Raw genomic sequence first — 16,461 nt, 5'->3', positions numbered from 1 at the left:
GTAGTTTTATAATACTAATTCTAAGGCTTCACCACAACAATAATAATAATCACAAGAAGAACATATTCAACTAGTTGGAGAAGAAGAAGAACAAGAAGAAGGAGGAGGAGGAAAAGACAACGAATTAGAACAAGATTAAGAAGAAGAAGAATGAGGAGGAGAAGAAGACAAGGAATGAGAAGGAGAAGAAGAAGAGGGAGAAGAAGAAGTGGAAGAAGGAGGAAGAGAAGATGAAGAATGAGAACAACAAAGGAGAAGATGAAGGAGGAGGAGGAGAAGATCAGGAATAAGAACAAGAAGAAGAAGACAAAAGAGGACAAGGAGGAGGAGAAGAATGAATGAGAAGAAGAAGGAGGAGGAGGAGGAGAAGATGAAGAAAGAGAACAAAAAGAAGGAGAAAAAGTAGATGAAGAATGAGAAGAAGAAGAAGATGAAGAAGAAGGAGGAGGAGGAGAAGATGAAGAAAGAGAACAAAAAGAAGGAGAAAAAGAAAAAAGATGAAGAATGAGAAGAAGAACAAGATGAAGAAGAAGAAGAAGAAGAAGGAGGAGGAGGAGTAGATGAATAAAGAGAACAAAAAGAAGGAGAATAAGAAAAAGAAGATGAAGAATGAGAAGATGAAAAATGAGAAGAAGAAGAAGGAGAAAGATAAGATGAAGAATGAGAAGAAGAAGGAGGAGGAGAAGAAGACAATGGATGAGAAGAAGAAGAAGAAGGAGAAGTAGAAGAATGAGGAAGAGAACAAGGAGGAGGAGATGAGGAATGAGAACAAGAAGAAGGAGAAAGAAGAAGACGAAAGAGGAGAAGGAGGAGGAGAAGACAAAGAATGAGAAGAAGATGATGAATGACAACAGGAAGAAGAAAAATGAGAACAAGAAGAAGGAGAAGAAAAGGAAGATGAAAAAGAAGAAAGAAACTATAATAAGGTTGGCCGTTACTCTGATCTGCTCATAATTCTTGCCACTTTGCAACACCATCAAGAATAACAAAGTAATGAGCACCAATATGGAGAGACTGAGACTCCAACATTAAACGAGAGTGAAGCACACGTATTTAACAAGGAACGATCCACAGCCGTACTTCCAGAAGAATCATCTTGGTGCTGTTATGGTGAAACAGTTACTGAAAGTCACCATGGCCATTCCTGCACTGTTCCTGAACTGATGTTCACTTTTCCAGTGTTCCAGTTTTCCACAGTCGCATGCCGGGTCCCTCCCTGTGATCCCCCCGCATTATCTTCTGTGAGGTTCTATTTATTCAATGTCCCCGGGGGTCTCCTCCTGCCTTCATGAACCTTCCCAGGCTTGTAAAGTGTAATGCTAATGCTCCAGGGGTCCTCAGGGTACCTGTGTGACATTTCGTTGTCAATCACCCCTCCAGCCCCGCCTATCTTCAGGGTAGTTTGCTGGTACTATTGTTGAGTTTGCACCCCGTGTGTTGATCCAGAGACACCGCTTGTGATTCACAGATGCGCACTCATCCACACCTGGGGAAATGATCTTTACGTGTGTGCAGTCGATTAGCCAACGACTCCAAGAAATGCAGCCAGCGTTAACATCACCTCACGTGGAGGGGCGGGAAAAATATATGAATCTGCAAAACTGTAATGGCATTCAAGGCTTGATGCAAAATTCCAGAAATGGTTGGTTGGGACATTCCCAAATCATTTTCTCTGTGGCCTAAAATACGTGACATGACCAACTCTTTCATTTCAGCCGACAGCGCGTGACTTCTTCTCGTAGGAGGAGCGATCCCTTGACTTACAAGATTTGTTACGCATTTTATTCCATCTCTGTCAGAATGATTTCTCTTTACGAGTTCATTGATGTCCAGCGGCTCCAAGACATTCAGTCTTTCATAGGACGGGCATGTTGATCAAAGCCAGACACGTCATCTTCAGGCAGCTCCTAGCGAGTCAGGACAGCTCATGGGCTCTCCTAAATCTGGGTGAAGTTAGGAGTAATTTCCTGATGAAATGCTCTTAGGACCAAATTAGTGTCACTCTGTGGTCCTTAAGACAGTTAGGACTATCTTCCTACTCTGAGATTCTTGATAAATAACAGACACCGATCTGCTTCATGATCCTGAGCCAGGCCTTCTTTGTGCTTTGAGGTCTTCTTGGTGTGCTTGAGGCCTCATTTTGACTTTGATGCTTGTTTTGTAAGCTTGGACATCATAGCGGAGGGGCTGTGTAGGTGGGCACATGCCTACGTGAGAACTTGTGTGAGGGATGAGACTCACTTATAAGTGGATTGGTATGGGGGTGCCTGTCTACCTTAGGAGTTGTGGTTCATGTGTCGCATTAAATGGCTTCTTGGGTTCAAGCCATTGGTGAAGGTCCGCCTGCATCTTCATGTGGACTACAGTTCATAACAAATAAGTGTATCATTTGACTTGGAGGAGACAGTCGGAAAAAGTGAACGACAGCTCCATCCCCTCATTGCGAAGTCAACATCTTCTGCCATGTGTGGGAAATGGCCGGTCGGGTATCCTAATACCCCCAGGCCACCAGATGGAGCCCTCCCTGTAGCATGGAAGTGCCCCAAAGACCAGCAGGGAATCCTGGACAATGTGAGTTTTTACTCCCATCCCTGCTGGATACCATGGGGCCCACCACAGGATGCTGCAGGGAGGCTCACGGACTTGCGTGTGCCCTATAACCCGGAAGTACGTCTTAGTCACGGCGACAGAGGGAATGACGTGCTTCCAGGATGAAGAAGGAGAGTATTTATCCGACCCGGAAGTGCTAAGTCACGTGGACAGGGGGTTCAGCAGCACTTCCGGGTCATGGACTATAAAAGACTATGAGAAACCACAGACGAGTGAGCTGAGCTGGGAGGAAGGGTGGCAACACGTGTGGGAGTGGAGGATTGAGTATTGTTGAGAAGTATTGTTTATTATATGAGTAGTGTGGAGTGGAGGGTGCTTGGTGCACGTTATTATTACAATAAAAATAAGAATTATTGGACTTTCACCTGGTGTTTGGTGTGGTACCTGAGGGTTCAAGGGAGCAATAGCGCCTCCTACTGTTACACATGTTTTGTTCCTTTCTAATTCTTTTTTGTGCCCTCTGTCTTAGGATGGGAAGATTGTGATTGGAGCTCCTGGGGGTTATTTTTTTATGGGTAAGAATTTCCAAATTTTTCCATGTCGTACCTTCTGGACCACGTCAATGTGGAGTTTGTTTGATCTCTCCCCCATCTTCATGTGAGTTTCCCACTTGTCATGAACTAGGAGTCCTAAATCATGTAAGTCCCAAAAGCACTTCTGAAAATGCCCACTAGAGGGAGCCTTAAGAGAAGGATTTAGGAGTCGCAGGGAAGTCAATGCCATCAACTGACAGTCGGTGTGCAGACGCCATGAAGAAGGCTAACAGAATGTCAGGTTATATAGCGCCTTGATGTTGAAAATGTAAGGGTGAAATTTAATGGAAATAAATGCAAATTATAACACGTAGGAAGTGGAAATGTTAGATTTGAATGCACAATGGTTTCCAAGTGGTGCGTCAAATCCTTTTGGTTTACTGAATTTTCAACAAATAAATAAGTGGGATAAACTGACTAACGCTACTGACTAACGCTCTTATGCGGGGCCCCAGCTTGTGGTGTCTCTTCATCCAAGGTGGCCGGATCGTCCTGCCAAGCTGCCATTCATTCACTTTAACCTCTGTTTACTTCACTCCATCCATCCATCCATCCATCCATCCATCGAGATCTCTCTACCTTCCCCCTTTCTCTGGTGTCACTCCGTATACAGTGCATCCGGACAGTATTCACAGCACGTCACATTGTTACGTTACAGCCTTATTCCAAAATGGATTAAATTCATTTTTTTCCTCAGAATTCTACACACAACACCCCAAATAAACTGAGAAATCCCATGTACTGTCCATAAGTATTCACAGCCTTTGCCCAATACTTTGTCGATGCCCCTTTGGCAGCAATTCCAGCCTCAAGTCTTGTTGAATATGATGCCATGAGCTTGGCACACCTATCCTTGGCCAGTTTGGCCCATTCCTCTTTGCAGCACCTCTCAAGCTCCATCAGGTTGGATGGGAAGCGTCGGTGCACAGCCATTTTAAGATCTCTCCAGAGATGTTCAATTGGATTCAAGTCTGGGCTCTGGCTGGGCCACTCAAGGACATTCACAGAGTTGTCCTGAAGCCACTCCTTTGATATCTTGGCTGTGTGCTTAGGGTCGTTGTCCTGCTGAAAGATGAACCGTCACCCCAGTCTGAGGTCAAGAGAGCTCTGGAGCAGGTTTTCATCCAGGATGTCTCTGTACATTGCTGCAGTCATCTTTCCCTTTATCCTGACTAGTCTCCCAGTTCCACAGCATGATGCTGCCACCACCATGCTTCACTGTAGGGATGGTATTGGCCTGGTGATGAGCGGTGCCTGGTTTCCTCCAAACGTGACGCCTGGCATTCATACCAAAGAGTTCAATCTTTGACTCATCAGACCAGAGAATTTTCTTTCTCATGGTCTGAGAGACCTTCAGGTGCCTTTTTGCAAACTCCAGGTGGGCTGCCATTAGCCTTTTTACTAAGGAGTGGCTTCCCTCTGGCTACTCTACCATACAGGCCTGATTGGTGGATTGCTGCAGAGATGGTTGTCCTTCTGGAAGGTTCTCCTCTCTCCACAGAGGATCTCTGGAGCTCTGACAGAGTGACCGTTGGGTTCTTGGTCACCTCCCTGACTAAGGCCCTTCTCCCCCGATCGCTCAGTTTAGATGGCCGGCCAGCTCTAGGAAGAGTCCTGGTGGTTTCAAACTTCTTCCACTTACGGATGATGGAGGCCACTGTGCTCATTGGGACCTTCAAAAGCAGCAGAAATTTTTCTGTAACCTTCCCCAGATTTGTGCCTCAAGACAATCCTGTCTCGGAGGTCTACAGACAATTCCTTTGACTTCATGCTTGGTTTGTGCTCCGACATGAACTGTCAACTGTGGGACCTTCTATAGACAGGTGTGTGCCTTTCCAAATCAGGTCCAGTCAACTGAATTTGGAGCTTCATGGCAAAGGCTGTGAATACTTATGGACATGGGATTTCTCAGTTTTTTTTATTTTTAATAAATTTGCAAAAACCTCAAGTAAACTTTTTTCACGTTGTCATTATGGGGTGTTGTGTGTAGAATTCTGAGGAAAAAAATGAATTTAATCCATTTTGGAATAAGGCTGTAACATAAGAAAATGTGGAAAAAGTTTTGCGCTGGGCATACTTTCCGGATGCACTGTATATATACACACACACACATCCCCGGGCACCTCTGCGGGCACAGGAAGCCAATGAGGCAATCAGGAATGGCTGCACCCACACATGCAGGTGCGACTCGCTCCAATTACCTCACTAACTCCCCACGGTCGTGCGATCGCGCCCACGGAGAACGGCACTGGCTATACAGATTTAAAAAACCTGGCCTTTTTTTTCGCAAGCCGCGGACCCGCTATACCACACAACACATGGACATTTTGGGGTCCATGGCCAGGACACTCCCCAGACCTTCATCCCATTGAGAACTTGTGGTCAAGAGGTGGGTGGACAATTGTGATAAACTCCAAGCAGTGATTATACAAGAGTGGGCAGCTGCCATCAGTCAGGTTTGGGCTCAGAAGTTGATTGCCAGCCTGGCAGAGCGAAACGCAGAGGTCTTGAAAAAGAAAAAAGGGCCAACACTGCAAATATGGACACTGTGCATAAACTTGTCCTTGTCAATAAAAGCCTTTGAAACTTCTGAACTCCTTGTCATTCTACTTCAGTGTACCAGAGAAACATCTGACTCAAAGATCTAAAAACACTGAGGCAGCACCAGTCGGGTCATTGTCCAAACTTTAGGCCATGACTGTTCTCCTTTGTAATCAGATGAAGTGCAGGCCGAGATCGGACTGATGAACGCAGGTGGAGGTTTGGCATAGCTGGATGTCTGCCTCCCTGTTAAATCAGGGCAGGCCTGCCATACCTTGGCAATGCCCACTTTGTCCCACACCAGGAAGCACACTTGTGGATTAAAGGGAGACCGAGGACACTTCACACATTCAGTAACCGGTCCAGGACTTGAACCCGGGTCACCAGATTTGTCTAACGCTGTATTTTCTCATAGGCCAGGTCATTGTCGCTGAGGTAACCACCATCTTCGAAGTCAGCAATCAAAGTCTGACACAGTCGCTGAGCGGAGAAGCACAGACCTATGAAGATCGCTCCAGCTCATACGACGGATATCAAGGTCAGGCTTTTCTCCGTTTCCCAGCATGCCAGGGATGAGGCTAATACGTTGTCTGTGTCTCTTCTGGTGGGCACATAACTCACACAATTAGGCTACAATTAAAAAGTATGTGAAATGGCGAGGGGCCGTAGCCTGATACACTGAGGGTCGGCTCTGCCTCTTACTCCCTGGTTCTTATCTTCCACTCCTGATTCCCAGATGGCTGATGACCTCAGTGCACGACTGTTTTTTTGTTTTCTTTTGTTTCTTCACCGTCCTTTAAAATGAGCAAAAGTTTTATTAACCAGGAACACAAATTTGTACTCAGCCTTTATTTCATATAGTGCCTTTAAAAGTGAATGACTTCCACCCAGTGTGTGCTGATTGTCCAGTTCATCCCAATGGCCTGCTGGGTCCTCTGCATTGAATTCACCACCTCATCTGAAGGTCGCTGTTTTTTCCCTTTCCAGGTTATTCAGTGGCAGTGGGCGAATTTACAGGAGACTCCATTCCAGGTACAGAATCTTTAAGATGACTTGAGATTTTCCGGTCAGATGTTAACTCCTGGGGTTCAAGTGGTTGATAAACTTCAAAAGATGGCCGACTGAGATCTAAGAACAGAAACTCAGGGGGTGCAAAACTGCCAGGCGTGCTGTGGCCGGAAAAGATTTATTTTAACTGCAGACTGCCCTCTAGTGGAGATTCGCTGAAAGAGCAAATAGAAGCCGATGAGCTGTTTTATTTATCAATATTTAATTATGTAATTTATCCATCCATCCATCATTATCCAACCCGCTATATCCTAACACAGGGGGTCTGCTGGAGCCAATCCCAGCCAGCACAGGGCACAAGGCAGGAACAAATCCTGGGCAGGGTGCCAGCCCACCTCAGGGCACACGCACGCCCACACGGGACAATTTAGGATCACCAATCCACCTAACCTGCATGTCTTTGGACTGTGGGAGGAAACCCACGCAGACACGGGGAGAACATGCAAACTCCACGCAGGGAGGACCCGGGAAGCGAACCTCAGGTCTCCTAACTGCCAGGCAGCAGCGCTACCCACTGCGCCACCCTCTGTAATTTATTTGAATCTTAATTTTCCACATACTTCAATTATCTCCGTACATTATGATATGTTAGACTTTCACTTGGCAGGTCGAGTTTAAAGTACAGGGTGGCGCACAAAAAACGGAACCATCTCCGACTCCAACACCAACGTACACTGAAAAAAGTATAACCTCCATTCAACTTAAAATAATTAAGGTAATGATTCACACTTAATATTTTCAATCTGAACCAATATACAGTAATTCTTTTTATCTTATTGAACCCACAATTTGTAAGTTGAGGCAAATCATTTAGAGAGATTGGGTGCAATTCACTTGTTTTATACTGAAGTAAATCTATTTTTTAAGTTGTTACAATTTAAAATGGTTTATTGGTCGTAACCTGTTTTTATAAATATTATAAACATAACACATTCCAATGCTGTACTTTTTACATTTATTTAAAAATCTAGTGCAAATACACAAGCATTTTGCAGTGTACTGTAAATCTTAAACATCCATCCATTTTCCAACCCGCTGAATCCGGACACAGGGTCATGGGGGTCTGCTGGAGCCAATCCCAGCCAACACAGGGCACAAGGCAGGAACCAATCCCGGGCAGGGTGCCAACCCACCACAGTAAATCTTAAATATAGAACAAAAAATTATTAAATGTTTCTACAGCTTTCTTGAAAGTATGTTTTATTACTAGTTCTTATACACTGTAAAAAATGTTTTGTTGGATCAACCTAAATAAATTACTCCACAAGGTAACAAGCAATTTAATTGATTTCTTTCAAATTTTAAAAAGTATTGGAGTAAACTTAATTCATTTGATTTTGTTTTAACCTTTTCAAAAACTTGAATAAAAGCAAAAAATGTATTTAGCTCAAACCGAATTTCTTTAAAAACTGAAATTAACTGCGGTGGGTTGGCACCTTGCCCAGGGTTTGTTTCCTGCCTTGCGCCCTGTGTTGGCTGGGATTGGCTCCAGCAGACCTCCGTCACCCTGTAGTTAGGATATAGCGGATTGCATAATGGATGGATGAGCTCAAATTAAAATTTTGTTCATTATTGTATTCACTGTAATGCCAACTTAAATTCTATATATATAGTTACAAACTCGAGGCAGAGTCATATGAAGGTTTGGGGCAGCCACCCGTATAATTTGGTTTCCTGGCTGCAAAGTTGCTTTTCAAAATAATACAACACTGATGTGCACAAAACCGAGTCCACACAGAACTGAGGGAATAGGGAAAAGGTGGGAGCTTTTAAAGGGGGAGACAGGAAGTGAAGTCAAAGGGGTGGGGCTCATGTAGGTCTTCTGCCATTGGTGCGAGCCCGGATGTGACATCACAGGGGGCGGAGCCAAAGCGATTTTTTACTTTAGACTAAATAGAAGAAGTTACATTAAGCGACAGCAAGGTTTTTCAATTTGAAGTAAAGCAAAAAATTACATTAGGTGAACAAACATATTAATATAGTTCATTACAACTACTAAAATTACCTTAAATCAAAAAGAGCCCTTTTTCTCTTTTTAGAGTGTACTTAAAATTAACAGTTCAGAAACAGGGTTACTTACCAGAAATCCTCCGTTATAAAAGTCTGCTGCTGATAATGACCAGACCTGTATCGCCACGTCCACTCCACTCGGGAAAGTGTTCTGCTTTCTTGGCAGTTGGAAAGCCAGCACGCTGGAAAGTTCAATTGGAAGAAAATACAAACGGCCCTCCCACACAGCACACGAACAACGTAAATATTAGGTTGATTGAAATAGAAATTTATGTTTATTCCACCATAACTTACTTTGGTACAAATACATTTTTTTACTTTGATTGAAATCTGAAACCAAATACAGTAATCCCTCGCTACTTCGCGGTTCACTTTTCGCGGATTCACGACTTCGCGGATTTTATATGTAAGCATATCTAAATATATAACGCGGATTTTTCGCTGCTTCGCGGGTTTCTGCGGACAATGGGTCTTTTTACTTCTGGTATTTGCTTCCTCAGTTGGTTTGCCCAGTTGATTTCATACAAGAGATGCTATTGGCGGATGGCTGAGAAGCTACCCAATCAGAGCACGCAGTTAAGTTCCTGTGTGCTGCTGATTGGCTCAGTGACGGAGTGCTGCATTAACCAGGAAGTCTCAACTCACTCATTCAGCATTAACGTGCTACTGCTACTGCATTCAGGGGATTATCACCTTCATCGTCATCATTTTTACTGCGCAGCATATTCATCACCATCATCACGTCATATACAGTGGTGTGAAAAACTATTTGCCCCCTTCCTGATTTCTTATTCTTTTGCATGTTTGTCACACAAAATGTTTCTGATCATCAAACACATTTAACCATTAGTCAAATATAACACAAGTAAACACAAAATGCAGTTTGTAAATGGTGGTTTTTATTATTTAGGGAGAAAAAAAATCCAAACCTACATGGCCCTGTGTGAAAAAGTAATTGCCCCCCTGAACCTAATAACTGGTTGGGCCACCCTTAGCAGCAATAACTGCAATCAAGCGTTTGCGATAACTTGCAATGAGTCTTTTACAGCGCTCTGGAGGAATTTTGGCCCACTCATCTTTGCAAAATTGTTGTAATTCAGCTTTATTTGAGGGTTTTCTAGCATGAACCGCCTTTTTAAGGTCATGCCATAGCATCTCAATTGGATTCAGGTCAGGACTTTGACTAGGCCACTCCAAAGTCTTCATTTTGTTTTTCTTCAGCCATTCAGAGGTGGATTTGCTGGTGTGTTTTGGGTCATTGTCCTGTTGCAGCACCCAAGATCGCTTCAGCTTGAGTTGACGAACAGATGGCCGGACATTCTCCTTCAGGATTTTTTGGTAGACAGTAGAATTCATGGTTCCATCTATCACAGCAAGCCTTCCAGGTCCTGAAGCAGCAAAACAACCCCAGACCATCACACTACCACCACCATATTTTACTGTTGGTATGATGTTCTTTTTCTGAAATGCTGTGTTCCTTTTATGCCAGATGTAATGGGACATTTGCCTTCCAAAAAGTTCAACTTTTGTCTCATCAGTCCACAAGGTATTTTCCCAAAAGTCTTGGCAATCATTGAGATGTTTCTTAGCAAAATTGAGACGAGCCCTAATGTTCTTTTTGCTTAACAGTGGTTTGCGTCTTGGAAATCTGCCATGCAGGCCGTTTTTGCCCAGTCTCTTTCTTATGGTGGAGTCGTGAACACTGACCTTATTGAGGCAAGTGAGGCCTGCAGTTCTTTAGACGTTGTCCTGGGGTCTTTTTGTGACCTCTCGGATGAGTCGTCTCTGTGCTCTTGGGGTAATTTTGGTCGGCCGGCCACTCCTGGGAAGGTTCACCACTGTTCCATGTTTTTGCCATTTGTGGATAATGCTCTCACTGTGGTTCGCTGGAGTCCCAAAGCTTTAGAAATGGCTTTATAACCTTTACCAGACTGATAGATCTCAATTACTTCTGTTCTCATTTGTTCCTGAAATTTCTTTGGATCTTGGCATGATGTCTAGCTTTTGAGGTGCTTTTGGTCTACTTCTCTGTGTCAGGCAGCTCCTATTTAAGTGATTTCTTGATTGAAACAGGTGTGGCAGTAATCAGGCCTGGGGGGTGGCTACGGAAATTGAACTCAGGTGTGATACACCACAGTTAGGTTATTTTTTAACAAGGGGGCAATTACTTTTTCACACAGGGCCATGTAGGTTTGGATTTTTTTTCTCCCTAAATAATAAAAACCACCATTTACAAACTGCATTTTGTGTTTACTTGTGTTATATTTGACTAATGGTTAAATGTGTTTGATGAGCAGAAACATTTTGTGTGACAAACATTGCAAAAGAATAAGAAATCAGGAAGGGGGCAAATAGTTTTTCACACCACTGTATAGCTATGTGTACTTCGCTATACAGTAAGTGTAAACTTATCTACCGATTTCATATTGCTTAGCAGTTGTCCCTGTTATTAATAGAGTAAAGGGTGGGTTGTAAACAATACAGGGAGGGTTTAAAAACGTCCAAATACACATTAAATAATTAAATAAATATGGTGTCCCTACTTTGCGGAAATTCAGTTATCGCGGTCGGCCTTGGAACATATCTCCCGCGATAAGTGAGGGATTACTGTATTTCAAGCTACAACACTGAATGACTAATCTTAAGTTGCTTGAAAGGGAAAATTTATGCTGAATGAACAACATCAATGTTATACTTTTTTCAGTGTACGTTTCCTAGCCCGTCTTCTTCTTCTTCTTCTTTCGGCTGCTCGCCACAGCGGATCATCTTCTTCCATATCTTTCTGTCCTTTGCATCTTGCTCTGTTACACCCATCACCTGCATGTCCTCTCTCTTCTTTGGCCAACAGTAGCCCGATTTCCGTCAGCACCCTGTTGGCTAACAGTACTGGTGGTGGTCGTTGTTAACCCGGGGATCGACCGATTGGAATTCTCCACGGAAGACCGCGGGAATCGTGGCTTGGGAACGTAGTGTCCCCAATGTGAGAGCCTTGGCCGTTGGTGGATTTCCCAGGTCACTGTCAGGGGAGACGACCGGAGCCAAGGATCGGAAAGGCGACTGACAGTAGTAACAGTAGGAGTAGGCAGAAGGTCAGCTGCGTTGAGAGCGTCTCTCCTGTTGAGCAGCCCAGATGGGAGTAGCAGGGGAGCCGCCAGGCTAAAGAGAAGAAGCACCGGGCTTGTCATTTGTTTTTAAAGACTGCTTCCTATTGAACGTTTTAACCTCGTTTTAAAGGATTGGTTGTTTTTCTATTTATTGATTTTAACCTCCATGTTTCATTTAATGAATTATTTATTTATTTATTGGACATTGCACTACTGTACTTTATTAGAACACTGATTGTTTTGGATTGTTGTTAATAAAAGTACTTAGCACTTTTATACATCATCCCCTTGCTCAATTGTTATTGCCTCACTGTCTAGCTCATCGGTGACATTACCGACGGTGATGGGTTCAAGGGCTCCCTAACAGAAGAGGGGAGCATGGAGCTGAACCCGCATCGTCACAAACCCCTGAATAATATATTCATGACAGATCTAGCTGATTGATCATAGACAGAATTTTGATTCATGTACTTTTATTCCCCTCAAATTAATCCCTGCCAAGGCCCCTGTCCAGCCCTGCCATATCCCACCGCTACCACCAACAGCTTTTCTGTAAAATGTGTGTAAAGATTTGTGGAAAAGAGATTCTGAAGGGCTTTTTACCTCTTTAAAACTTCTAACTGCTCAACTTTAATTTTATTATTATTATTATTATTATTATTATTATTATTTATTTATTTATTTATTTTTTGGTCTTTTTCACAGACTACGTTGCTGGCATCCCAAATGACCAAGATGCATCTGGCACGGTAAGCGTTCAAACTTCCTGATTGGCAATAACAGTGGGCACCAGTCTGCTGTGACTTGGGGGCCACCAGACCTGTTAAAAACCAGCTCATAGCTTTTCATATTTCATTTAATACCATTAAATAAAGAACTTCAAAATATTCAAAAATACCTCAAATTCCAAAAATGCAAATTTCAAGACTATTAAAAGTCATAGAACTGAACAAAGAAATATTCAAGACAAAGAAAAAATCAAATGACAAATGATAAAAATCAATTACACTAAAGGCAGAGCTAAAGCCCACAAAACCAAATATCCTCATACGCTGAGCAGAAGGTCAAAATAAGAAAATCCAAATGTGGAAAAGTAAGAACCATAAATCTGACAAAATGGCGGAGCACAAAGAGAGCCAATGAACTTCAGCATGAGGACTAATGTTTCCACAAAGTGGCTCAGGCAGCAGTTTTCTTAACCAGAACTCTTGGGATATCCCTGACTGAACTTTTGAGACCCCTAAACCGGGATCATCAATTGGCGGACTGCTACCACTTACAGTTCCTGCCAGCTTTTTCCCAGCACATTTTCTTAAGTCACATGAATATTATATAAAATCTATAAATCCAAAATTGAGTTCTTTCACTCACGGCCATAGGTGAGGGTAGGAATGTCGATCGACTGGTAAATCGAGAGCTTTAACATTTCCCTCAGCTTTCTCCTCACAACGACTGCTCCCTTCTTCCCTCAATCATGAACAAGACCCTGAGATGTTTAAACTCCTCCATTTGAGGTAGCAACCTGGATTGGGCAAAGAGGCACCCACCCCTCACCTTTGCCAGCTGGGAACCCTGACTTCAGACATGGAGGTGCAGGTCCTCATCCCGACTGCTTTGGGAGACAGGCCAGTGGGGCAGTAGGGAGGGTTAGGGTTAGGGTTAGGGAACCTGCTTGACTTTATAGACTTTTCTGCCACTTCTCTGGGGCAGCACTCTAGGCAGATGCCCAGACATCACATTTCCCACTTTTCACTTCCTCCTCCTCCTCCTCCTCCAGGGGAACACCAAGGTGTTCCCAGACAAGCTGGTGGATGTACTCTCTTGGTCTGCCCCAAGGGTTCCTCCTGCTTGGAGATGCCTAAAACACCTCGAAGAGCCTAGGAGGGACTCCAATCAGATGCCTGAACCCCCTCAACTGGCTCTACTTCCATCATCTACATGCTACACCGATCCCTCTCCCACTTGGACAGAGGCAGTGGTGCAGTAAGAATTCTGTTTCTAGACTTCTCTAGCGCCTTCAACACCATCCAACCTCTGCTCCTCAGGGACAAGCTGACGGAGATGGGAGTAGATTCATACCTGGTGGCATGGATTGTGGACTATCTTACAGACAGACCTCAGTATGTGCGTCTCGGGAACTGCAGGTCTGACATTGTGGTCAGCAGCACAGGAGTGCTGCAGTGGACTGGACTTTGTCCGGTCCTGTTCAGCCTATATACATCAGACTTCCAATACAACTCGGAGTCCTGCCACATGCAAAAGTTCACTGACGACACTGCTATCATGGGCTGCATCAGGAGTGGGCAGGAGGAGGAGTATAGGAACCTAATCAAGGACTTTGTTAAATGGTAAGACTCAAACCACCTACACCTGAACACCAGCAAAACCAAAGAGCTGGTGGTGGATTTTAGGAGGCCCAGACCCCTCATAGACCCAGTGATCATCAAAGGTGACTGTGTGTAGAAGGTGCAGACCTTTAAATACCTGGGAGTGCAGCTGGATGATAAACTGGACTGGACTGCCAATACTGATGCTCTGTGCAAGAGAGGACAGAGACGACTATACCTCACTAGAAGGCTGGCGTCCTTCAACATCTGCAATAAGATGCTGCAGATGTTCCATCAGACTGTTGTGGTGAGCGCCCTCTTCTGCACGGTGGTGTGCTGGGGAGGCTGCATAAAGAAGAGGGACACCTGGACAAACTGGTGAGGAAGGCAGGCTCTATTGTAGGCACAGAGCTGGACAGTCTGACATCTGTGGCAGAGCGACGGGCGCTGAGCAGACTCCTGTCAATCATGGAGAATCCACTGAACAGGATCATCTCCAGACAGAGGAGCAGCTTCAGCAACAGACTGCTGTCACCGTCCTGCTCCACTGACAGACTGACAGACTGAGGAGATCGTTTCTCACCCACACTAATTAAGTATCTATCTATCTATCTATCTATCTATCTATCTATCTATCTATCTATCTATCTATCTATCTATCTATCTATCTATCTATCTATCTATCTATCTATCTATCTATCTATCTATCTATCTATCTATCTATCTATCTATCTATCGCTCTATCTATCTATCTAATGTGATCGCTCCGTGCTGGGCCAACCGTACTGTGCCCTGGCCTGCTTGGAAGATAGATAGATAGATAGATAGATAGATAGATAGATAGATAGATAGATAGATAGATAGATAGATAGATAGATAGATAGATAGATAGATAGATAGATAGATAGATAGATAGATAATACTTTATTAATTCTTAGTCCAATGAGCGAGACTTTGCGGACAGACGTCCTCAGGCACAGACTGCATTGCCAGTGTGAGTACTCCCTGAATCAGCACATGTGTATCTGCGTTGTTTTTAAAGCCCCAATATTTAACAATGTTACTAGTAAATGTGGATTTCTTTTGCCCTTCTAACATCCATAAACACCTTCGACAAATCGCCAAACTCACCAGAATGCTATGCCTGAGAATATTGTCATCAATTTAGGAGCCCCGAAGCCCATCAAATCCTAATACCATATATTCTTGTGTATAAGTTGAGTCTTGAAACCCTAAAATCGATCGTAAAATCAGACCCCGACTTGTACGCCCGTTCAAAAATACAACACTTCAAATTTTTCATCTTCTTGCCTTCTCCAATCTCTCATCAGTTTCTTGAATTTTGTTGCAGCAGCGCAGTTACCAATTTCTTTCGCCACTTCAACGACTTTTAATTTAAAACCATCTTCGTATTTTCTTCTGATCGTAGATAATGGATGCTCTTACAATAAAGGTGTATGAGGATGTGAGATACAAAAAACACAAAATGGCGCACACGCCATTTCGGAATATATCGGGTATTGCCGTGTGGTCACATGGGCACATTACGTTGTGTGATCAAAAAATACGGTGATTGCTGCTGCCAAGCATCATCCAATGGAAAGGCAGGGATCTTCAATACGGGAAGTGACTCGTTGAACCTTAGTAACAGTGGGTGACAAGTTTCAAGTTGTTTGGTGCAGTCAGTCAGTTGTGAGCTCCGGTTGAGAGAAGTTGTGTTTTAAAGTGTGACATAAATCATGGATCGCGAACAACGCATTAACGTGAAATTTTGACAATGCTCTGTGTCACACATCACTTCTGGTACGGCAATTTCTCTCAAATCAAAACATCAGGGTGTTTAGATTTTTTTTTATTTACCTATAATTTTCCCTTTCTTTTGTTTATTTTTGCCCTTTTAAAAAGCCCTAAGCAATTCTCCTTTGGCCATGCTCTCCTTCTCAAGGGTGGGGTTTGATTTGTCTTCAGTTCTTTTTTTGTTTAAATCGATCTGTTTGTATGGAATGATTACAATAAAATTAATAAATAAAATAAAAAAAAAAAACAAAACATCAGGGTGTGTCTCATCCACCTCAGTCACCGGATCTGGCACGGTGCGACTTCTGGCTCTTCCCTAAGTCAAAATGACCATGAAAGGTAAACGTTTTGAATCGATTAGGACATCGAGGAAGCAACGACATTGCAACTAAAGCTACGCACGAAAGACGACTTCCAGAACTGCTTCAGAAAGTGGGGAGAATGATAGGATAAGTGTGTTCAAAGCGAGGA

At 43.5% G+C, this 16,461-nt stretch overlaps 1 protein-coding gene and 1 long non-coding RNA gene across 2 annotated transcripts in view; one reads left to right on the top strand and one right to left on the bottom strand.

The window, feature by feature from the left end:
• Positions 1-16,461, bottom strand: part of LOC127530168 (uncharacterized) — a 556,902-nt gene that overhangs the window by 11,062 nt on the left and 529,379 nt on the right. The gene's annotated exons all lie outside the window — the stretch shown is intronic.
• Positions 1-16,461, top strand: part of itga2b (integrin, alpha 2b) — a 73,941-nt gene that overhangs the window by 12,084 nt on the left and 45,396 nt on the right. The window contains exons 6-9 of the mRNA XM_051936388.1: positions 3,080-3,125; positions 6,100-6,222; positions 6,672-6,716; positions 12,572-12,615. Of these exons, the coding sequence (XP_051792348.1) occupies positions 3,080-3,125; positions 6,100-6,222; positions 6,672-6,716; positions 12,572-12,615 (258 nt within the window). The remainder of the gene's footprint in view (positions 1-3,079; positions 3,126-6,099; positions 6,223-6,671; positions 6,717-12,571; positions 12,616-16,461) is intronic.

This window comes from Erpetoichthys calabaricus, chromosome 14 (genome assembly GCF_900747795.2).
Source record: "Erpetoichthys calabaricus chromosome 14, fErpCal1.3, whole genome shotgun sequence".
In the NCBI taxonomy this organism is placed as follows: domain Eukaryota; kingdom Metazoa; phylum Chordata; class Cladistia; order Polypteriformes; family Polypteridae; genus Erpetoichthys; species Erpetoichthys calabaricus.
Note: the sequence above shows the minus strand (reverse complement) of the source record. Positions and strands in the feature narration are given on the sequence as shown.